The sequence below is a fragment of the Amblyraja radiata genome, chromosome 28 (genome assembly GCF_010909765.2).
Source record: "Amblyraja radiata isolate CabotCenter1 chromosome 28, sAmbRad1.1.pri, whole genome shotgun sequence".
Classification (NCBI taxonomy): Eukaryota; Metazoa; Chordata; class Chondrichthyes; order Rajiformes; family Rajidae; genus Amblyraja; species Amblyraja radiata.
The window spans coordinates 15,916,777-15,936,084 of NC_045983.1; the positions used below are offsets into that span (position 1 = coordinate 15,916,777).

The 19,308-nt window shown below is 46.8% G+C and overlaps 1 protein-coding gene and 1 long non-coding RNA gene across 11 annotated transcripts in view; one reads left to right on the plus strand and one right to left on the minus strand.

Annotated features, from left to right (window-relative positions):
• Positions 1 to 3,314, minus strand: part of LOC116989185 (probable protein S-acyltransferase 6) — a 50,273-nt gene extending 46,959 nt beyond the window's left edge. For 6 of the 10 annotated variants that reach the window (XR_004416146.1, XR_004416147.1, XR_004416150.1 and 3 more), the window contains exon 1: positions 3,135 to 3,314. Coding sequence is in view for 1 of the 10 variants with exons in the window: in XM_033046418.1 (XP_032902309.1) it covers positions 3,135 to 3,159 (25 nt within the window). In the remaining 9 variants the exon portion in view is untranslated. The remainder of the gene's footprint in view (positions 1 to 3,134) is intronic. The other 4 variants (XR_004416151.1, XR_004416153.1, XR_004416152.1 and 1 more) reach the window with 1 other exon arrangement.
• Positions 3,315 to 15,013: 11,699 nt separating this feature from the next.
• LOC116989191 lies at positions 15,014 to 19,307 on the plus strand. The gene is made up of 3 exons (XR_004416164.1): positions 15,014 to 15,027; positions 18,116 to 18,120; positions 18,638 to 19,307. It is a non-coding gene; the product is annotated as an uncharacterized LOC116989191 (long non-coding RNA).
• The last annotated feature ends 1 nt before the right edge of the window (position 19,308 follows it).

Genomic DNA, 19,308 nt, shown 5'->3' on the forward strand with positions numbered 1-19,308 from the left:
GGACTTTGTGCCTTCCCTCACAGTGGGAACCAATGTGGGGGCATGTTTTTATGTTTATAGGGAGGTTGCACGTAAGGTCATCGGGTCAAAGTGCGTGACGCACGAGCAGCTCAATCCATGTGGAGGACATGGCAGCTTCTGGCACACACTGTTAACACACGGAACGTGTACCTTATTACCTGTTAAAAACCGCCAAAATTGTCATTTTTTGTGCTATAAATATTTGTGGGTGCTGTCATTGAAAGTGGGAAGGTTTGCTCTGAACCCAAGCACCAAGGTGTAAGCGGCCGAAGGAGCACCCCTCGGGACAGCCCCCACTCTCCCACCCGGGGTCAGCGCTGTCCGGCCATGGCTGCCCTCCACACCTTCTCCCTCTGTGGGCCGCACTGTCACGGGGCTGTGGGTCGGCAGCGCCCACACATGGGGCCGAGCGGGGCCAGGATGGAGCGGGACCGGGGCCGAGGTCGGAGCAGGGCAACGTCAGCTACAGCAGAGTTGGGGATGGTCTGCTCCCTCCGCCCACCCATAGTCATTGACCGCGCTGCACCGACGCACTGACACACCGACTCCCCGTCCGCCTCCTACCCCTGGCCGCGGGGATAGATGGCCTGGGGTCCACGGGTGTGCAACCAGTCCGGATGCTGGGCTAGAAGAAGGGCCCGTTGTATTGGCAGAAGTAGTAAATGCTTACCTGCAGTTCACCGTGTGTACTCCAGTTGGCGTTGCATGGCAACAGTACGCATCACGGGTCATGACCTCGACTGCGTGCAACCTCCCTATTGTTAAATTCTTTAATGTTGTGTCTTATTTTTATTGGTGTGCTGCAAATGGCAAGTCAAATTTCACTACACCAATTGGTGTATGATAATAAATGTCCTTTGTCCTTTGACACATACTTCGATGTTGAGCAGCCCGCACCCTAACTTGCGATGCCACCCAGTATGGGCTGTGTGCTGTCTGCCTACAAGATGAAGGTAAGGCTCCCCGCCCGACCTGTCGCCTATGCCTCCCACACAATGTCTGACACAGAACGGCGCTACGATCAGATCAAAAAGGAACTGTTCGCCATACCGTTTGCCTGCAAGAAATTCAAGAACTTTATCTTTGGGAACCCGGTCACAATTGAAACTGACCACCAGCCCTTGGTCAGCATCATGAACAAACCAATGCACGCGGCCCCTGCACGCTTAGAACGTTTGATGATGGAACTACAAAGGTATGACATAAAATTGATTTACAAACACATAAAGGACGTGTACTTAGCCGTCACCCTGTCACAGTCACCACGAGGGAGCTGCGAGAAGTACCTGTCAGGACGATGGTTATGTGGTTATGATGGTGTCTTACCTTCCATCCGCGTGTTTTGATCACCTTGCAGCACAAACGGCTGAAGCCAAAACGCAACAGTCGCTCTCCACTGTCATCCTTCATGGTTGGTCAGACAAACACTTCCAGCTGCCTCCAATTCGCCCGTTCTACCCGGTTCGTGACTAACTAGTTTTCCAGGACGGCATTGTGGTGAAGGGACTCAAGGCAGTTATTCCAGCATCTCTGCGCATCACATATTTCGAGGACGTCCACGGGGCCATCCCGGGGTGGAAGCAACTATCCAGTGAGCAAAGAGTATGTTCTTCTGGCCTGGGATGGCCGATTTTGTGCATGATTAAGTCGAAGCCTGCACGGTTTGCAACAGCTTAGCTCCGCACCAGCCCAAACAACCGCTCTTCTCACACCCCACACCGGACATACCCTGGTCCACAGTTGCGACTGACATTTTCGAGTGGCATAGCAAACAGTACCTGGTCCTAGTTGATTCATACTCGGGGTGGTATGAGATCGATTTGCTCAGTAGTCCTACCCCGCCATGGCCATCCAGAAACTTACGCGCCACTTCGCTGTCCAAAGGGCACCGGTCCCGCTGCTCTCTGACAATGGCTGTCAATTCTCCAGTCAACTCTTCAGGGGTTTCGCTAAACACTGGGATTTTTGTCACATTACCAGCAGCCCTGAATACACGCAGTCCAACGGCCTGGCTGAACACGCAGTAAGAAGTGCCAAACAGTTAATGGACTGATCACACAGGGCCTGCTCCGATGTCTATCACGACTTGCTTAACCTGCGGAACATCTCCTGTGATCCGATTCTGGGATCCCCTGCCCAGCGCCTCATGTCAAGGCAGACACGCAGTACTCTACCTATGGCCAAGCAGATGCTACAGCTACAAGTTCGTGCTCCGGCAGCATTTCAATCCAAGCTCCAGCAAGGCCGAGATGCTCAGAAGAAACATTAGGACAAGACCAGCGTACCACTACCGCCACTTACCAAAGGGCAAGTCTTCCATTTGCAGTCGCCCAAAGGCTATGACCGCCTGGGTGTTGTTCTGGGGTCCACTGAGGAGCCACTCTCCTACCTGGTCAGTGTTGACAACGGCATCTACAGATGCACCCGGCAGCACCTCCGTCTGGTTAATGAGCCAGTGCCTCCTCGTCAATACCCTGACCAACCGTCCGTGGCTCCTTCACGGTCTAACGGGATATCTCCCTTGGTTCCATGGCCGCTGCCTGGCTCGCGTCCGATTGCCTCACCGCTCCAGTCACTGCCACTACAGTCCCCGCTTTCGCCCGCAATGACAACAACCCCGGTACCTTCTCCTGTTCAATCTCCAGTCAAGGAAGAAGACGGGTACTACCATACGCATGCAGGACGTGTTTGCAAGCCAAATCCGAAAATTCACTGTCTATCTCTGAACTGTGTACGACTTGCTTTATTTTACATGCTAGCACGATGTATAAGTGCACTCACCCGATATTGCTGTTTTACAATATATTCTGCCAAATGTTTTTTAAATTATGCATTGGTTCTTTAAGAGGAAGGATGCAGGTTAACCATATTAATCTATGCCTATATAATCTCCACTACACATAATATGCATGTCACACATTCCACCATATATCCAGTCCAGGTTTTGGGCATCATGAGTACTGTACTTTTGTCAGCCTGTCGTTTTGCCACGGCAGTTAGTACTTGAGCTGATGTGATGAGCACTGCTGTGTGTAACGTTCTCTCTTTATGATTTTAATAAAAGACTAATGGTTCACGACAGACTTTGTAGTGGATCACTTACTAATATTTACCTCTGGCAATAATTCCTGGATTCATACACAAACACAGAGCGTAGCTGCTCACAGTAAAAATCAAAAATAGAGATTGCAGGATAGGCACTGCAATTGTAATATTCCTTGTCAGCCAAACGCACCTGGAAAAGTTGAAAATTATATCTTAGATATTTATAACACCAATATGAGACCTTTAAGGGCCTGTCCCACTAGCATGCGGCGAGCGCGACCTAACGTGGTCGCTTGAGCCGTGCGGCCTCGCGGGGCCGGTCCCACTTCGATCGCCGGAGCCGTATGGAGTTGTGCGGGGCTGGTCCGGACATCGCGCGGGACTCCGAAAAACTGACCGTTCAAACCAATGATTTTTGGTCCAAACAGTCTGAAGAAGGGTTTCAGCCTGAAACATTGCCTATTTCCTTCGCTCCATAGATGCAGCTGCACCCGCTGAGTTTCTCAAGCATTTTTGTGTACCTTTGGTCCAAACATGCCCGGCGGCCCGCAGCCACATTGAGGCCGTACGCAGCGTCTTGACGGCGTACTCCTATCGCGTGGCGTTGCGCGATGACATCACCGCCCGGCGTGCCGTTGCGTGATGACATCACCGCCCGACGCCGTGCGACGTCCAAATTCAGTCGGCCCGCCTCCTGCCCAGCTCATTGGTGAGCAAAGATTATAGAGGAGCTATAGGATCTTTGTTGGTGAGTATGATGTCGGGACCAGCCCCGCACAACTCCTGACGGCTCCGGTTGGAAGTGGGAACCTCGAGTTCACATTAATGTCTGCCCATGGTAAACCATTCCTTGCTTATCAAGTATCTATCAACCTTTGTCTTAAAAATATTCAAAATCTCTGCTTCCAGTGTCCATTTGTAAAAGAAAGTTTCCAAGATTGCAATTATTGGAAAAAAAAACCTTTGACTTAATCATAATTAAATGTGTAGGACAGAACTGCTCCAGAATTGCTCCGGCTAGTGATGATTAGTGCGGGTAAGGGGAGTGAGACGGTTGATGTCAAGCCGGCAGTTAGAAATAAAAAGGACTATAGAGGGTTGAAGGCCGTCCGGATAAATCCATGAGGAGGGGGACTGGTGAAGATGGGAGAAGGAGTCATCACTGGGTGATGAGGACACCCTGTCATAGAAAAAGGCACGGAGGCAGAGGAGATGGAAGGAAAGATCTATGTCATGGTGGACTCGAACACGTTGAGGTGGGAGCAGAGGGGAACAAATGTGAGTCCTCTGTTGAGGACAGACAGTTCTGTATTGGAAAGCGGGAGGTCAGGGGTGATGGTGAAGACACGACAAGGTTGAGGGTTGGGGTCAGATTGGGGGGGGGGAGGGGGAGGCAGGTGAGTGTCCCTCTTCCTCTAATCTCAGTCTAAAGAAGGGTCTCGACTCGAAATGTTACTCATTCCGAATCTCCAAAGATGATGCCTGTCCCAATAAAACTACACACATGGGGGTCCTTCAGAGTTCAACTTCTGAAATATTGCTTACTTCTAAAAGTTCTAGAAGTAAGATATTTTACTCCTAAAATATCTATAATTTACTAGTAAAGATACTCACGGGAATAAGTAAAATAGGACTGTCACACCAACAAATAAAAACGCCAAAATCAAGTTAGGCATGTTTCTCATGAAAGGCTGCGGTGATTCCTCAATGTCACTAATATTGTTCCTCAACCCCTCTGGTGGCTCCATTCCTCTACTACTATCTGAAATACGGTTCTTCCCACAACAAACAGTTCTTTGAGAAGGCATGGCCTCCTCTTCACTCCTTGTCCTCGCCACCTCTGGCTTGGATGTTGTTGTGTCATTTGAGAGGTAAATGTTGTCATGGAAATTTCAACGATGACATAACAAATATATATGCTGGATACCATTATGCATGCATAGACCGAGTCATAGCTATTCAGCACAAAAACAGGTCATTTGGCCCAACTTCGTCATGCCAACTAAGTTACTTCAGTGAGCTTGTTCCACTTGCCTGCGCCTAATCCATATCCTTCCAAATAATTCCTATGTACCTGACTAAGTGTCTTTTAAATATCATATTGTATCCGCCTCTACCACTTCCTTTGACAGCTAGTTCCAATTATGCACCACTCTCTGTGGAAGAGTTGCCCTTAGGTCCCTTTTAAATCCTGATTGTGGACTTCAGAAGGGGTAGGATGGGGACCCACAGTCCCATTTATATCAATGGTGGAAAAGGTCAAGAACTTCAAAGTACTGGGCATGCATATTTCCTGGTCCCAGACACTGATGCAATTATAAAGAAAGCACATCAGTGCATCTACTTCCTGAGAAGATTCCGAGAGTCGGTATGTCAAGGAGGACTCTCTCGAACTTCTACAGGTGCACAGTAGAGAGCATGCTGACCGGTTGCATTGTGGCTTGGTTCGGCAACTTGAGCGTCCAGGAGCGGGAAAGGCTGCAAAAAGTTGTAAACACTGCCCAGTCTATCATCAGCTCTGACCTCCCCACCATTGAAGGAATCTATCGCAGTCACTGCCTCAAAAAGGCTGCCAACATCATCAAGGACCCACACCATCCTGGCCACACACTCATCTCTCCGCTGCCATCAGGTAGAAGGTACAGGAGCCTGAAATCTGCAACATCCAGGTTCAAGAACAGCTCCTTTCCCCACAGCCATCAGACTATTAAACACAAATTCAAACAAACTCTGAACTATAACAGCCTATTGATGTTGGGACCAGCCCCGCACAACTCCAGACGCCTCCGCGGTTGGAAGTGAGACCGGCCCCGCGAGGCCATACGCCTCAAGCCACCACGTTTGGTCGCGCTCGCCGCATGCAGTCGCATGCTGGTGGGACAGGCCCTTTATTATCTTAACAATAAGCTTTCCCCAACTAATGCTCCCACACAAAAGGACAGGAGTCCACAATTCAGCCCTTTGAGCTACCTCTTCCTATGGGTGAAATCATGGTCACCTCTGTTACCTCAGAGCCAAACACATGAACAAGGGGAAGAGAGTGGCACACAGCTGATGGAGCTGCTTCATCATTAACTAAACGGACCACTGATTTGATTGTAACCTCGAGTTCACATTAATGTCTGCCCATGGTAAACCATTCCTTGCTTATCAAGTATTTATCAACCTTTGCCTTAAAAATATTCAAAAACTCTGCTTCCAGTGTCCATTTATAAAAGAAAGTTTCCAAGATTGCAATTATTGGAAAATAAACCCTTTGACTTAATCATAATTAAATGTGTAGGACAGAACTGCTCCAGAATTGCTCCGACAATTCAGCGGGACAGGCAGCATCTCTGAAGAGAAAGAATGGGTGATATTCTTTAGACTGAGAGTTAGGGGAGAGGAAAACTAGTGATGATTAGTGCGGGTAAGGTGAGTGAGCCGGTTGATGTAATGCCGGCAGTTAGAAATAAAAAGGTCTAAAGAGGTCTGAAGGCCGTCCAGATAAATCCATGAGGAGGGGGACCGGTGAAGATGGGAGAAGGAGTCATCACTGGGTGATGAGGACACCCTGTCATAGAAAAAGACACGGAGGCAGAGGAGATGGAAGGAAAGCTCTATGTCGTGGTGGACTCAAACACGATGAGGTGGGAGCAGAGGGGAACAAATGTGAGTCCTCTGTTGAGGACAGACAGTTCTGTATTGGAAAGGGGGAGGTCAGGGGTGATGGTGAAGACACAAGAAGGTTGTGTGTTGGGGTCAGACTGGGGGGGGGGGAGGGGGAGGCAGGTGAGTGTCCCTCTTCCACGAATCTAAGTCTAAAGAAGGGTCTCGACTCGAAATGTTACTCATTCCGAACCTCCAAAGATGATGCCTGTCCCAATAAAACTACACACATGGGGGTCCTTCAGAATTCAACTTCTGAAATATTGCTTACTTCTAAAAGTTCTAGAAGTAAGATATTTTACTCCTAAAATATCTATAATTTACTAATAAAGATACTCACGGGAATAAGTAAAATAGGACTGTCACACCAACAAATAAAAACGCCAAGATTAAGTTAGGCATGTTTCTCATGAAAGGCTGCGGTGATTCCTCAATGTCACTAATACTGTTCCTCAAACCCCCTGGGGGCTCCATTCCTCTACTACTATCTGAAATACGGTTCTTCCCACAACAAACAGTTCTTTGAGAAGGCATGGCCTCCTCTTCACTCCTTGTCGTCGCCACTTCTGCCTTGGATGTTGTTGTGTCATTTGAGAGGTACATGTTGTCATGGAAATGTCAACGATGACATAACAAATATATATGCTGGATACCATTATGCATGCATAGACCGAGTCATAGAGCTATTCAGCACAAAAACAGGTCATTTGGCCCAACTTTGTCATGCCAACTAAGTTACTTCAGTGAGCTTATTCCACTTGCCTGCGCCTAATCCATATCCTTCCAAATAATTCCTATCTATGTACCTGACTAAGTGTCTTTTAAATATCATATTGTAGCCGCCTCTACCACTTCCTTTGACAGCTAGTTCCAATTATGCACCACCCTCTGTGGAAGAGTTGCCATTAGATCCCTTTTAAATCCTTCCCCATTCAACTTAAAACAATGCACTACCCTGGGGAAAAGACTGTGGCTATTACCTCATTTATGCCCCTCAAGATGTTTTAAACTGCGACAAGATCACCTCCCTGCCTCCTAAGTTCCAGGATAAACAAAACAGCCAATCCAGTCTACATATAACTCAAACTCCCCAGACCCAGTGACAATCTCATAAATTGTTTTTGCATCCTTTACAATTTAATGACATCCTTCCTATAACAGGGCACCAAGACTGTACCCATGTGGCCTTAACAATGTCCTAACTCCTACACTCAATGCCTGAGAGATGAAAATGTGCCCAGCACGCCATTCACCACCCTGTCAGCTTGTGTTGCCACCTTCATGGAACTATGTACCTACACCTCTAGTCTTATGAAAGGTCTCGCCCCGAAATGTCAACCATTCCTTTTCCATCACTGAATCCTCTACCACCACGTGTTCTTTTAGTTCAAGTGAGCCAGTGCAGTGGAGAGCCAGTGAGATCACATCCCCTGTTGTAACACTGTGAACTGTAGGGGATCCAGGCCGGGCTTGATATGCGTCATAACACATCTCCCAAAACTCTTCATTAGTGCCACTGGTTGGTAGTCCGTGGGGCAGGCATGTCACTTCACTCTTCTTGGGCAATGTTATTATTGATGTTCCTTTAAAGCAGGTGAGAACCACAGACCTTCGAAATTAAAAGGTGAGAATGTCTGTAAAAGCTCCAGCCATTTGGTCTGCACAGGTTTTGAGAATGCAGCCAGGTCCACCATCAGGACAGGATGCTTTCTAAGGAATTTCTGATGTTGGTCTTGGTGAGTATTGTTACAGTGTAATTGGGGACTGCGGGGGCCCATGAAAGTACATCAATATTTTCCCTTAAAAGCATTTATAAAAAACCATTGAGCTCTTCCACGAGTGATGCATTGCTGTCACTTGAGCAATTACTTCATTTTGCCTTGTAGGAAATGATGGTGTGAAAGCCCTGCCACAGCTGCCGAACATCCACTGGATCCTCCAGTTTAGACCGAAAATGTCTCTTCGCTTTTGTAGTGGTCTTGTTGAAATCGTATCTGGACTTTCTATATGACTCTGTATGGCCATACTTTAATGGCCGAGATTTGTTCTTCAGTAGATTACAGATCTTCTGGTTCATCCAAGGCTTCTGATTAGGGAACATTTGGATGATCTTGGTGGAAACACACTGTGATACAGATTTTGGTGATAACCACGGAATATCCATTCAGTTCTGTTGCCAAGTCATAGAACATAACACAGAACAGTATAACACAGGAACAGGTCCACAATGTCCATGCCGAACATGATGCCAAGTTGAATAAATATCCTGTCTGCAAAAGATCTGTATTAATCTATTTCCTGCATATCTATGTGTGTATTTAAAAGCTTAAATGCAACTGACATATCTCTCTCCACCACCACCTCTGGCAGCACATTCCAGGTACCCACCACTCTGCGTTTTAAACTTGCCCCACGCCTCTTCTGTAAATAGCTCCACTCACCTTAAAGCTATGCCCTCTAGTGTTTGACATTTCAACCAATGCAAAGCAGTCACTGGTCATTCCACTGCCTTCCCTGGACCAATTCTGTGCAATCCTCACTGCTGGAGTTTCAGCACTTCAATTGTTACCCAAATGCAGGAAGCAACAGCCAGGTGGTCTCCGGGAAGGCCGGGAAGACCTCCGGAGCCGACGAGCTGGAGCTGCCGTCTGTGTGGGAATCCCCGATCGCTACGGAGCTGGAGTTGCCGTCTGTGAGGGAATCCCCGTTTCAGCACAGGTTCGCAGAAACAGCAGGTACAGTAAGTACAGTACCTGGAAACTACGGGGAGGCCTCCATTGCATCCGGAAAAGTGGCCGACGGGCAGGACTTCAGGTCTGACTGAAGCGCAGTGGACTTTGACCCCCTCTCCCTACCATCCTCCTGGCCAATGTACAGTTCCTTGAAAATAAAGTGGAGGGCTTAAGAGCAAGGCTGCTTTTCCAAAGAGAGCTGAGGGAATGCTCTGTGTTCTGTTTCACAGAGACATGGCTCACCCCCAGCTCCCCAGACTCAGCAGTCCAGCCTGAAGGTTTCTCCATCCATCGCATGGACCGTACAGCGGCATCTGGGAAAGGGAGAGGAGGGGGCATCTGCCTCATGGCAGTCCTGTCCAACCCCTGCTCTCCACACCTGGAACACCTAGCTGTGAAGTGCCGTCCCTTCTCCCTACCGAAGGAATTCACCTCCATCATCCTGAACGTGTCTACATCCCTCCCCAGGCAGATGTTCATCTGGCACTGGGGGAGCTGCACGCCGTGGTCAACAAGCACCAGGCAGCTTACCCCGAGGCATTTACCATCATAGCTGGGGATTTCAACAAAGCCAACCTTAAGAAATCACTCCCTAACTTTCACCAACATGTCTCCTGCAGCACTAGAGGACCAAACACCCTCGACTACTACTACACGACCATCAAGGATGCCTATCACTCTATCCTTCGCCCTCACTTTGGTAATTCCGACTATACCGAGGTGCTGCTTCTTCCTGCCTACAATTGAAAGGGGGGGGGGGGGGGGGGGTTGGGGGCGGGGGGACAGAGGAACAACTCCAGGACTGTTTTAGTCTGTAGACTGGGCAATGTTCAGGGACTCGGCAACGGACCTAAATGAATACGCCACAGTTGCTACAGACTTCATAAAGAAATGTGTGGAGGACTGCATCCCAACAAAAACCTTCTGAATTATTCCTAACCAGAAGCCTTGGATGAACCATGAGATCCGCATTTTTCTGAAGACCAGATCCCAGGCATTCAGGTCTGGCGACGCATAGGTCTACTAGAAGTCCAGGTACGACCTTGGTAAGGTCATCAAAAAGGCCAAAAGGGTCTTCTGCTCCAAGCTGGAGGATGAGACGACTGTGTTCGGCAACTGTGGCGGGGCTTGAATGCCATCACCTCCTACAAGGCGAAATCAGGAGGCAGCTCAAATGTCAGCGAAGCATCACTCCCTGACGAGCTCAATGCGTTTTACGCACGCTTTGATAGGGAGAACACTGATGTGCCGTCCCGAGGCCCCATTCGCCATGATGGTATCTCGGTCAGTCACAGAGGCCGACGTCTGAAGATCCTTCAGAGGAGTGAACCCTCGGAAAGCGCCTGGACCTGAAGGTAGACCCGGGCGTGTTTCAAAAACATGTGCGGGCCAACTGGCTGGAGTTTTTACGTTCATTTTCAACCTCTCACTTCTGAGGTCTGAGGTTCCCACCTGCTTTAAAAGGGCATCAATAATACCGGTGTCCAAGAAGTGGAAGGTGACGTGCCTCAATGACTATCGACCAGTGGCACTAACGCCTGTGGTGATGAAGTGCTTTTAGAGGCTAATCATGGCGCAAATCAACTCATACCTCGACAAAAACCTGGACCCACTGCAGTTAGCTTACCTCCACAACAGATCAATAGTGGATGCGATCTCACTGCCTCTCCACTCTGATCTGGACCGCTTGGACAACAAAACCTCATATGTCAGGCTGTCATTCATTGACTACAGCTCGTCATTTAATACAATCATCCCCTCCAAGCTGTTACCAAGCTCTCAGATCTGGGTTTCTGCGCATCCCTCTGCAATTGGATCCTCGACTTCCTCATTCACAGACCACAGTCTGTCCGTATTGGAGGAAATGTGTCATCCTCGATAACAATCAGCACGGGAGCACCTCATGGTTGCGTGCTCAGCCCCCTGCTGTACTCACTCGATATTCATGACTGTGTAGCTGGACATAGTGTGAACTCCATCATCAAGTTCGCCAACGACACCACTATTGTGGGATGTATCACTGATGGGGACGAGTCAGAGTATAGAAGTGAGATCGGCCGATTGACCAAATGGTGCCAGCACACTAACCTGGGCTCTCATCTCCAGCAAAACCAAGGAACTGATAGGGGTAGGATGGGGACCCACAGTCCCATCTTTATCAACGGGTCGATGGTGGATACATAGATACATAGAAAATAGGTGCAGGGGTAGGCCATTCGGCCCTTCGAGCCTGCACCGCCATTCAATATGATCATGGCTGATCATCCAACTCAGTATTCCGTACCTGCCTTCTCTCCATACCACCTGATCCCTTTAGCCACAAGGGCCACATCTAACTCCCTCTTAAATATAGCCAATGAACTGGCCTCAACTACCCTCTGTGGCAGAGAGTTCCAGAGATTCACCACTCTGTGTGAAAAATGTTTTTCTCATCTCGGTCTTAAAGGATTTCCCCCTTCTCCTTAAGCTGTGACCCCTTGTCCTGGACTTCCCCAACATCTGGAACAATCTTCCTGCATCTAGCCTGTCCAACCCCTTACGAATTTTGTACGTTTCTATAAGATCCCCCCTCAATCTCCTAAATTCTAGCGAGTATAAGCTGAGTCTATCCAGTCTTTCTTCATATGAAAGTCCTGACATCCCAGGAATCAGTCTGGTGAACCTTCTCTGCACTCCCTCTATGGCAATAATGTCTTTCCTCAGATTTGGAGACCAAAACTGTACGCAATACTCCAGGTGTGGTCTCACCAAGACCCTGTACAACTGCAGTAGAACCTCCTTGCTCCTATACTCAAACCCTTTTGCTATGAAAGCTAACATACCATTCGCTTTCTTCACTGCCTGCTGCACCTGCATGCCTACTTTCAATGACTGGTGTACCATGAAACCCAGGTCTCGTTGCATCTCCACTTTTCCTAATCGGCCACCATTTAGATAATAGTCTGCTTTCCTGTTTTTGCCACCAAAGTGGATAACCTCACATTTATCCACATTATACTGCATCTGCCGAACATTTGCCCACTCACCCAGCCTATCCAAGTCACCTTGCAGTCTCCTAGCATCCTCCTCACAGCAAACACTGCCCCCCAGCTTAGTGTCATCTGCAAACTTGGAGATGTTGCCTTCAATTCCCTCATCCAGATCATTAATATATGTTGTAAATAGCTGGGGTCCCAGCACTGAGCCTTGCGGTACCCCACTAGTCACTGCCTGCCATTGTGAAAAGGACCCGTTTACTCCTACTCTTTGCTTCCTGTTTGTCAGCCAGTTCTCTATCCACATCAATACTGAACCCCCAATACTGTGTGCTTTAAGTTTGTATACTAATCTCTTATGTGGGATCTTGTCGAAAGCCTTCTGAAAGTCCAGATACAACACATCCACTGGTTCTCCCCTATCCATGCTACTAGTTACATCCTCGAAAAATTCTATAAGATTCGTCAGACATGATTTACCTTTCGTAAATACATGCTGACTTTGTCCAATGATTTCACCACTTTCCAAATGTGCTGCTATCCCATCTTTAATAACTGACTCTAGCAGTTTCCCCACTACCGATGTTAGACTAACTGGTCTGTAATTCCCCGTTTTCTCTCTCCCTCCCTTCTTAAAAAGTGGGGTTATGTTAGCTACCCTCCAATCCTCAGGAACTACTCCAGAATCTAAAGAGTTTTGAAAAATTATCACTAATGCATCCACTATTTCGTGAGCTACTTCCTTAAGTACTCTGGGATGCAGCCTATCTGGCCCTGGGGATTTATCGGCCTTTAATCCATTCAATTTACCCAACACCACTAACCTGGATTTCACTCAGTTCCTCCATCTCCTTTGACCCGCGGTCCCCTGCTATTTCCGGCAGATTATTTATGTCTTCCTTAGTGAAGGCGGAACAAAAGTAGTTATTCAATTGGTCCGCCATATCCTTGTTCTCCATGATCAATTCACCTGTTTCTGACTGCAAGGGACCTACATTTGTTTTATCTAATCTCTTTCTCTTCACATATCTATAAAAACTTTTGCAGTCAGTTTTTATGTTCCCTGCCAGTTTTCTTTCATAATCTATTTTCCCTTTCCTAATTAAGCCCTTTGTCCTCCGCTGCTGGTCTCTGAATTTCTCCCAGTCCTCTGGTATGCTGCTTTTTCTGGCTAATTTGTACGCTTCATCTTTTGCTTTGATACTATCCCTGATTTCCCTTGTTATCCACGGATGCACTACCTTCCCTGATTTATTCTTTTGCCAAACTGGGATGAACAATTTTTGTAGTTCATCCATGCAGTCTTTAAATGCATTCCATTGCATATCCACTGTCAACCCTTTTAGAATTAATTGCCAGTCAATCTTGGCCAATTCACGTCTCATACCCTCAAAATTACCTTTCTTTAAGTTCAGAACCATTGTTTCTGAATTAACAATGTCACTCTCCATCCTAATGAAGAACTCAACCGTATTATGGTCACTCTTGCCCAAGGGGGCACGCACAACAAGACTGCTAACTAACCCTTCCTCATTACTCAATACCCAGTCTAGAATAGCCTGCTCTCTCGTTGGTTCCTCTACATGTTGGTTTAGAAAACTATCCCGCATACATTCCAAGAAATCCTCTTCCTCAGCACCCCTGCCAATTTGATTCACCCAATCTATATGTAGATTGAAGTCACCCATTATAACTGTTTTACCTTTGTTGCACCCATTTCTAATTTCCTGTTTGATGCTATCCCCAACTGCACTACTACTGTTAGGTGGCCTGTACACAACACCCACTAGCGTTTTCTGCCCCTTAGTGTTTCGCAGCTCTACCCACACCGATTCCACATTCTCCAAGCTAATGTCCTTCCTTTCCATTGCGTTAATCTCCTCTCTAACCAGCAACGCTACCCCACCTCCTTTTCCTTTCTGTCTATCCCTCCTGAATATTGAATATCCCTGGATGTTCAGCTCCCAGCCTTGGTCACCCTGGAGCCATGTCTCTGTGATCCCAACTATATCATAATCATTAATAGCTATCTGCACATTCAACTCATCCACCTTATTACGAATGCTCCTTGCATTGAGACACAAAGTTTCAGGCTTGTTTTTACAACGCTCTTACCCCTTTTACAATTATGTTGAAAAGTGGCCCTTTATGATTTTTGCCCTGGATATGTCTGCCTGCCACTTTTACTTTTCACCTTGCTACCTATTGCTTTCACCCCCATTTTACACCCCTTTGTCTCTCTGCTCACCCATTTAAGAACCCCACCACCTCTTATTCTCTGTTTATTATTGTTTTCTTCTTTCCCCCCTACATGTTGGGTCTGAGTGCTTTCCTTCTCTGCCTCCTGCCTCACACACTGTCTACTAGCTTTCTCTATTTGAGTCCCCCAAAAGGTCAAGAACATCAAAGTCCTGGGCGTGCATATTTCCGAAGATCTCTTCGTCCCTGACACTGATGCAATTATAAAGAAAGCACATCAGTGCGTCTACTTCCTGAGAAGATTATGGAGAGTCGGTACATCAAGGAGGACTCTCTCGAACTTCTACAGGTACACAGTAGAGAGCATGCTGACCGATTGCATCGTGGCTTGGTTCGGCAACTTGAGCGTCCAGGAGCGGAAAAGGCTGCAAAAAGTTGTAAACACTGTCCAGTCCGTCATCAGCTCTGACCTCCCCACCATCTAAGGGATCTATCAGCTATGACCTCCCCACCATCGAAGGGATCTATCGCAGTCGCTGCCTCAAAAAGGCTGCCAACATCATCAAGGACCCACACTATCCTGACCACACACACACTCATCTCTCCGTTGCCATCAGGTAGAAGGTAAAGGAGCCTGAAATCTGCAACATCCAGGTTCAGGAACAGCTGCTTCCCCACAGCCATCAGACTATTAAACACAACTTCAAACAAACTCTGAACTATAACAGCCTATTGATGTCGGGACCAGCCCCGCACAACTCCAGACGCCTCCGCGGTTGGAAGTGAGACCGGCCCCGCGAGGCCATACACCTCAAGCCACCACGTTTGGTCGCGATCGCTGCATGCAGTCGCATGCTGGTGGGACAGGCCCTTTATTATCTTAACAATAAGTTTTCCCCAACTAATGCTCCCACACAAAAGGACAGGGGTCCACAATTCAGCCCTTTGAGCTACCTCTTCCTATGGGTGAGATCATGGTCACCTCTGTTCCCATCAGAGCCAAACACATGAACAAGGGAAGAGAGTGGCACACAGCTGATGGAGCTGCTTCATCATTCACTAAACGGACCACTGATTTGATTGTAACCTCGAGTTCACATTAATGTCTGCCCATGGTAAACCATTCCTTGCTTATCAAGTATCTATCAACCTTTGTCTTAAAAATATTCAAAAACTTTGCTTCCAGTGTCCATTTATAAAAGAAAGTTTCCAAGATTGCAATTATTGGAAAATAAACACTTTGCCTTAATCATAATTAAATGTGTAGGACAGAACAGCTCCAGAATTGCTCCGGCAATTCAGCGGGACAGGCAGCATCTCTAAGAGAAAGAATGGGTGATGTTTTGGGTCGAGACCTTCTTTAGACTGAGAGTTAGGGGAGAGGGCTCCATCTAAAGGACCCACGTTGCTAGGGACGACCCGATCCTGACCCCATATTGCCAGGACACCACAACCATTCTCGGTCACGCACCTACGAAAGCCTCCGCTGGCTCCAACAGCAGGAGCGAGAGAGCAGGCAGGACAGCGACGAGGCCACGCATGGTGCCGGCACAGGCCCGGTCAGCAGCCTCGGGCCCTCGCCTGACGTGCAGCTAGCTGCGGGTTGGTCTTGCTCTAAGATCTTTGGGTTGGTCCGCGAGGAAACGGAGAGGAAGCGAGCCCTGGGAGAGGCAGGTCGGATGGAAGAGGCGGGAGGGATGGGAGGGGCAAAGGGTGGACGAGAGCAAAGATCATAGAGCGTAGCAAAGATCCTATAGCTCTTAGCAGAGCTAAAGGATCTTTGGTGTGATCCGTGTTGAACAATATGTGTGTGATATAGCTCATCTATCACATCAGCAAAGATCATAGAGCGGAGCAAGATACTCCACTTCTGCGCAATCCAATGCACTGAGGTGTAGCATGTAACGGAGCGTCGCGGCCGCCATCTTGGAATGGTCAACCCGACTCCCTTTATGCCTCTCGCAGTGTGATCCGTGTTGAACAGTATGTGTGTGATATAGCTCATCTATCACTTCACATTTTTTAGTTAATTTTATCTTTTAATGTTTTCCCCCTGCATCTATCTGTTTCTGCTCATTTCCCTCCCATTCTTCCTTCCCCCTCCTTTGTGCAGTTTCCCTTGTATTGCTTTAATGCACTTTGCACACAATTTTATGTAACTTATATGTATAAATATATATATGTGTGTGTGTGTGAGAGGCAATTTAGAGAAATAGATCTCAAAGTTTCTTCTCATAGATCAGAAGTAACTTTGATTTAAAGCAACACTATTTCTCTTTATCTTATGTTCAGATGATGTACATAAACCATAAAGGCAATTATATTTATAAATATAAATATATTAATTCATATATATAAATATTAATTCATATATATATATATATAAATATATCAATTCACACACACACACACATATTATGAATTAATCTTTTTGCAAAACTGCACACAAAAATGTGACATCAGGGGTCAAATTTCAAATTCCTTAAAAAAAGTTGACAAACACTTTATTGGGTTCATGACTAACATAGTATCAACAACAAATATAAGAAAAGATAACACATTGATAGCAAGTTTCCGTAAATGGCATCAGAATACACAAATTCATTTTGTGTAACGGTTGTCGCCTGGTGTCCACCAGTCACCTGGTTGGCACAGTAAGTGCACGTATTTCTCATTCCTTTCTATGTTTATGAATACCACATGGAACAATAAAATTGCAAACCCCATTTCCACTTCATTCATCTGATCATGTAGTGGAATACTGCATCCATCCGAGTGGACACCGCTACGCGCATTGCACATCAAGAAGGGAGGGAGAGAGAGAAGGGAGAGAGGCCGCCATCACTGTATTCACTCTGCATTGTAGGTGAGATGGAAGGTATCAGTATTATGCCGCAGACCAGAAACATCATTTGTCCAATATACAAGGAATTCCATCCAGATATTGTGGCAGGTGTCCAATCTGAAGGAGGAAAGTGGAGTCACAATATTTCCAATCAATAGCCTTGAGACAGTATCCTGCTATCAACAGCCATGAGACAAAACATCCCGAAGCCCTAGTCATTGTAACCAGCGACTTCAATCAAGCCAACCTCAGGGGTGTACTACTAAAGTACAATTAGCATGTCTCTTCCACCAGGGCCAGAACATCTTCGACCACCGCTACACATCAATAAAAGACATTTACCGCTCTGTTCGGTGGCCACATTTCATGAAATCTCATCACCTAGCCGTGCTTCCACTCCCTGCCTACAAACAAAAACCAAAAGAGGAGGATCCGGTGAAGCAAGTTGTTCAATGCAGATGACATCCTAGGCAACTGCTTTGAGTCAGTAGACTATTCCATCTTCAGGGATTCTGCAGACAACCTGAATTAGTATACCACTACCATGACGGACTTGCAAGTGTGTAGAGGAGTGTGTGCCGACAAAGACAATCTGAGTGTTCCCCAACTGGAAACCATGGACGAACCATGAGATACATTCACAGGCGAAGGCCAGGTCCATTGCAGACAAGTCAAGCAATCCTGAGCAGTACAAGAAAGCTCGATATAATTTTCACTAAGTCATCAAGGATGTCAAGAGACAATACCAGGACAAACTTGAGTCCCAATATAATAATTCAGATACCTGCAGAATGTGGCAAGGTCTGAATACCGAAACTAGCTACAGAGTTACATCAGGCAACATCACTGGTGATACTGTGGCTCCACCTGATGAACATAATGTTTTCTATGCTCCCTTTGAGCAGAAGGTCAACAGGGTGATGAGTGATGACATCTATCCAATCAGACTCAACTATGCCTCTTCCCATGGTCAATGTTGTTGAAGTTAGCTTGGCCTTCCTGAGGGTGAAAGCAACTGGCTGTATCTTTAGAAACTGCGTGGGCCATACTGCGGGAGTATTCTTGGATTTCTTTCATCTCTCCCTACTGCGTTCTCACCTGCTTCAGGAAGACCACTATCATCCCAATGACAAAGAAAAGCAAGATCTCATGCCTTAATGACCACCATACAGCAGACATCCATCCATGCTTTTGGAGGCTGGCTCTGGAATGCATCCAGTCTACCAATCAGCATTGACCCACTGCAGTTCACCTACCGCTGCAACAGGTCCATGGCTGATGCCATCTCCCTGATGCTACACTCATCCCTGGAACACCTGGATAAGAGAGACACCTACGTCAGACTTCTATTCATAGACTACAGCTCTTTAATACCATTATCCTATCCAAGCTCAACACCAAACATGATGTGATAGATAGATCAAATAATTTATTATCAAGAAGCAACCTTGTAAAGTAGAAGTTTAACAGATAGCCCACACACAATTTTAAGCAAGAAACTGTTTGTGGGGGACTCTGGGGGAGAGTTAATGGTGTCGAAACTGGCCTTATTGCCCGGGATGGTCAAATAAACAAGTCTAAATCAGTCATACGCCAGAGATTAAAAAGGAAGAAAACTGGGAGGCTGCTGGAATTTTGGCTGATGTGATTGTGTTTTTAATCAATCTGTTCCCTTTTTCCCTTTTGCTCCATCTGATGTATTCGTATTTGGTATGATTTATCTGGATAGTATGTGAACAACATTTTTCACTCTATCTTGGTACACACTAATAATAAACAAATACCAATACAGAACAATTAGAAACTGCAACTCACCAATAAGTCACATTTGTAGAATGTTACC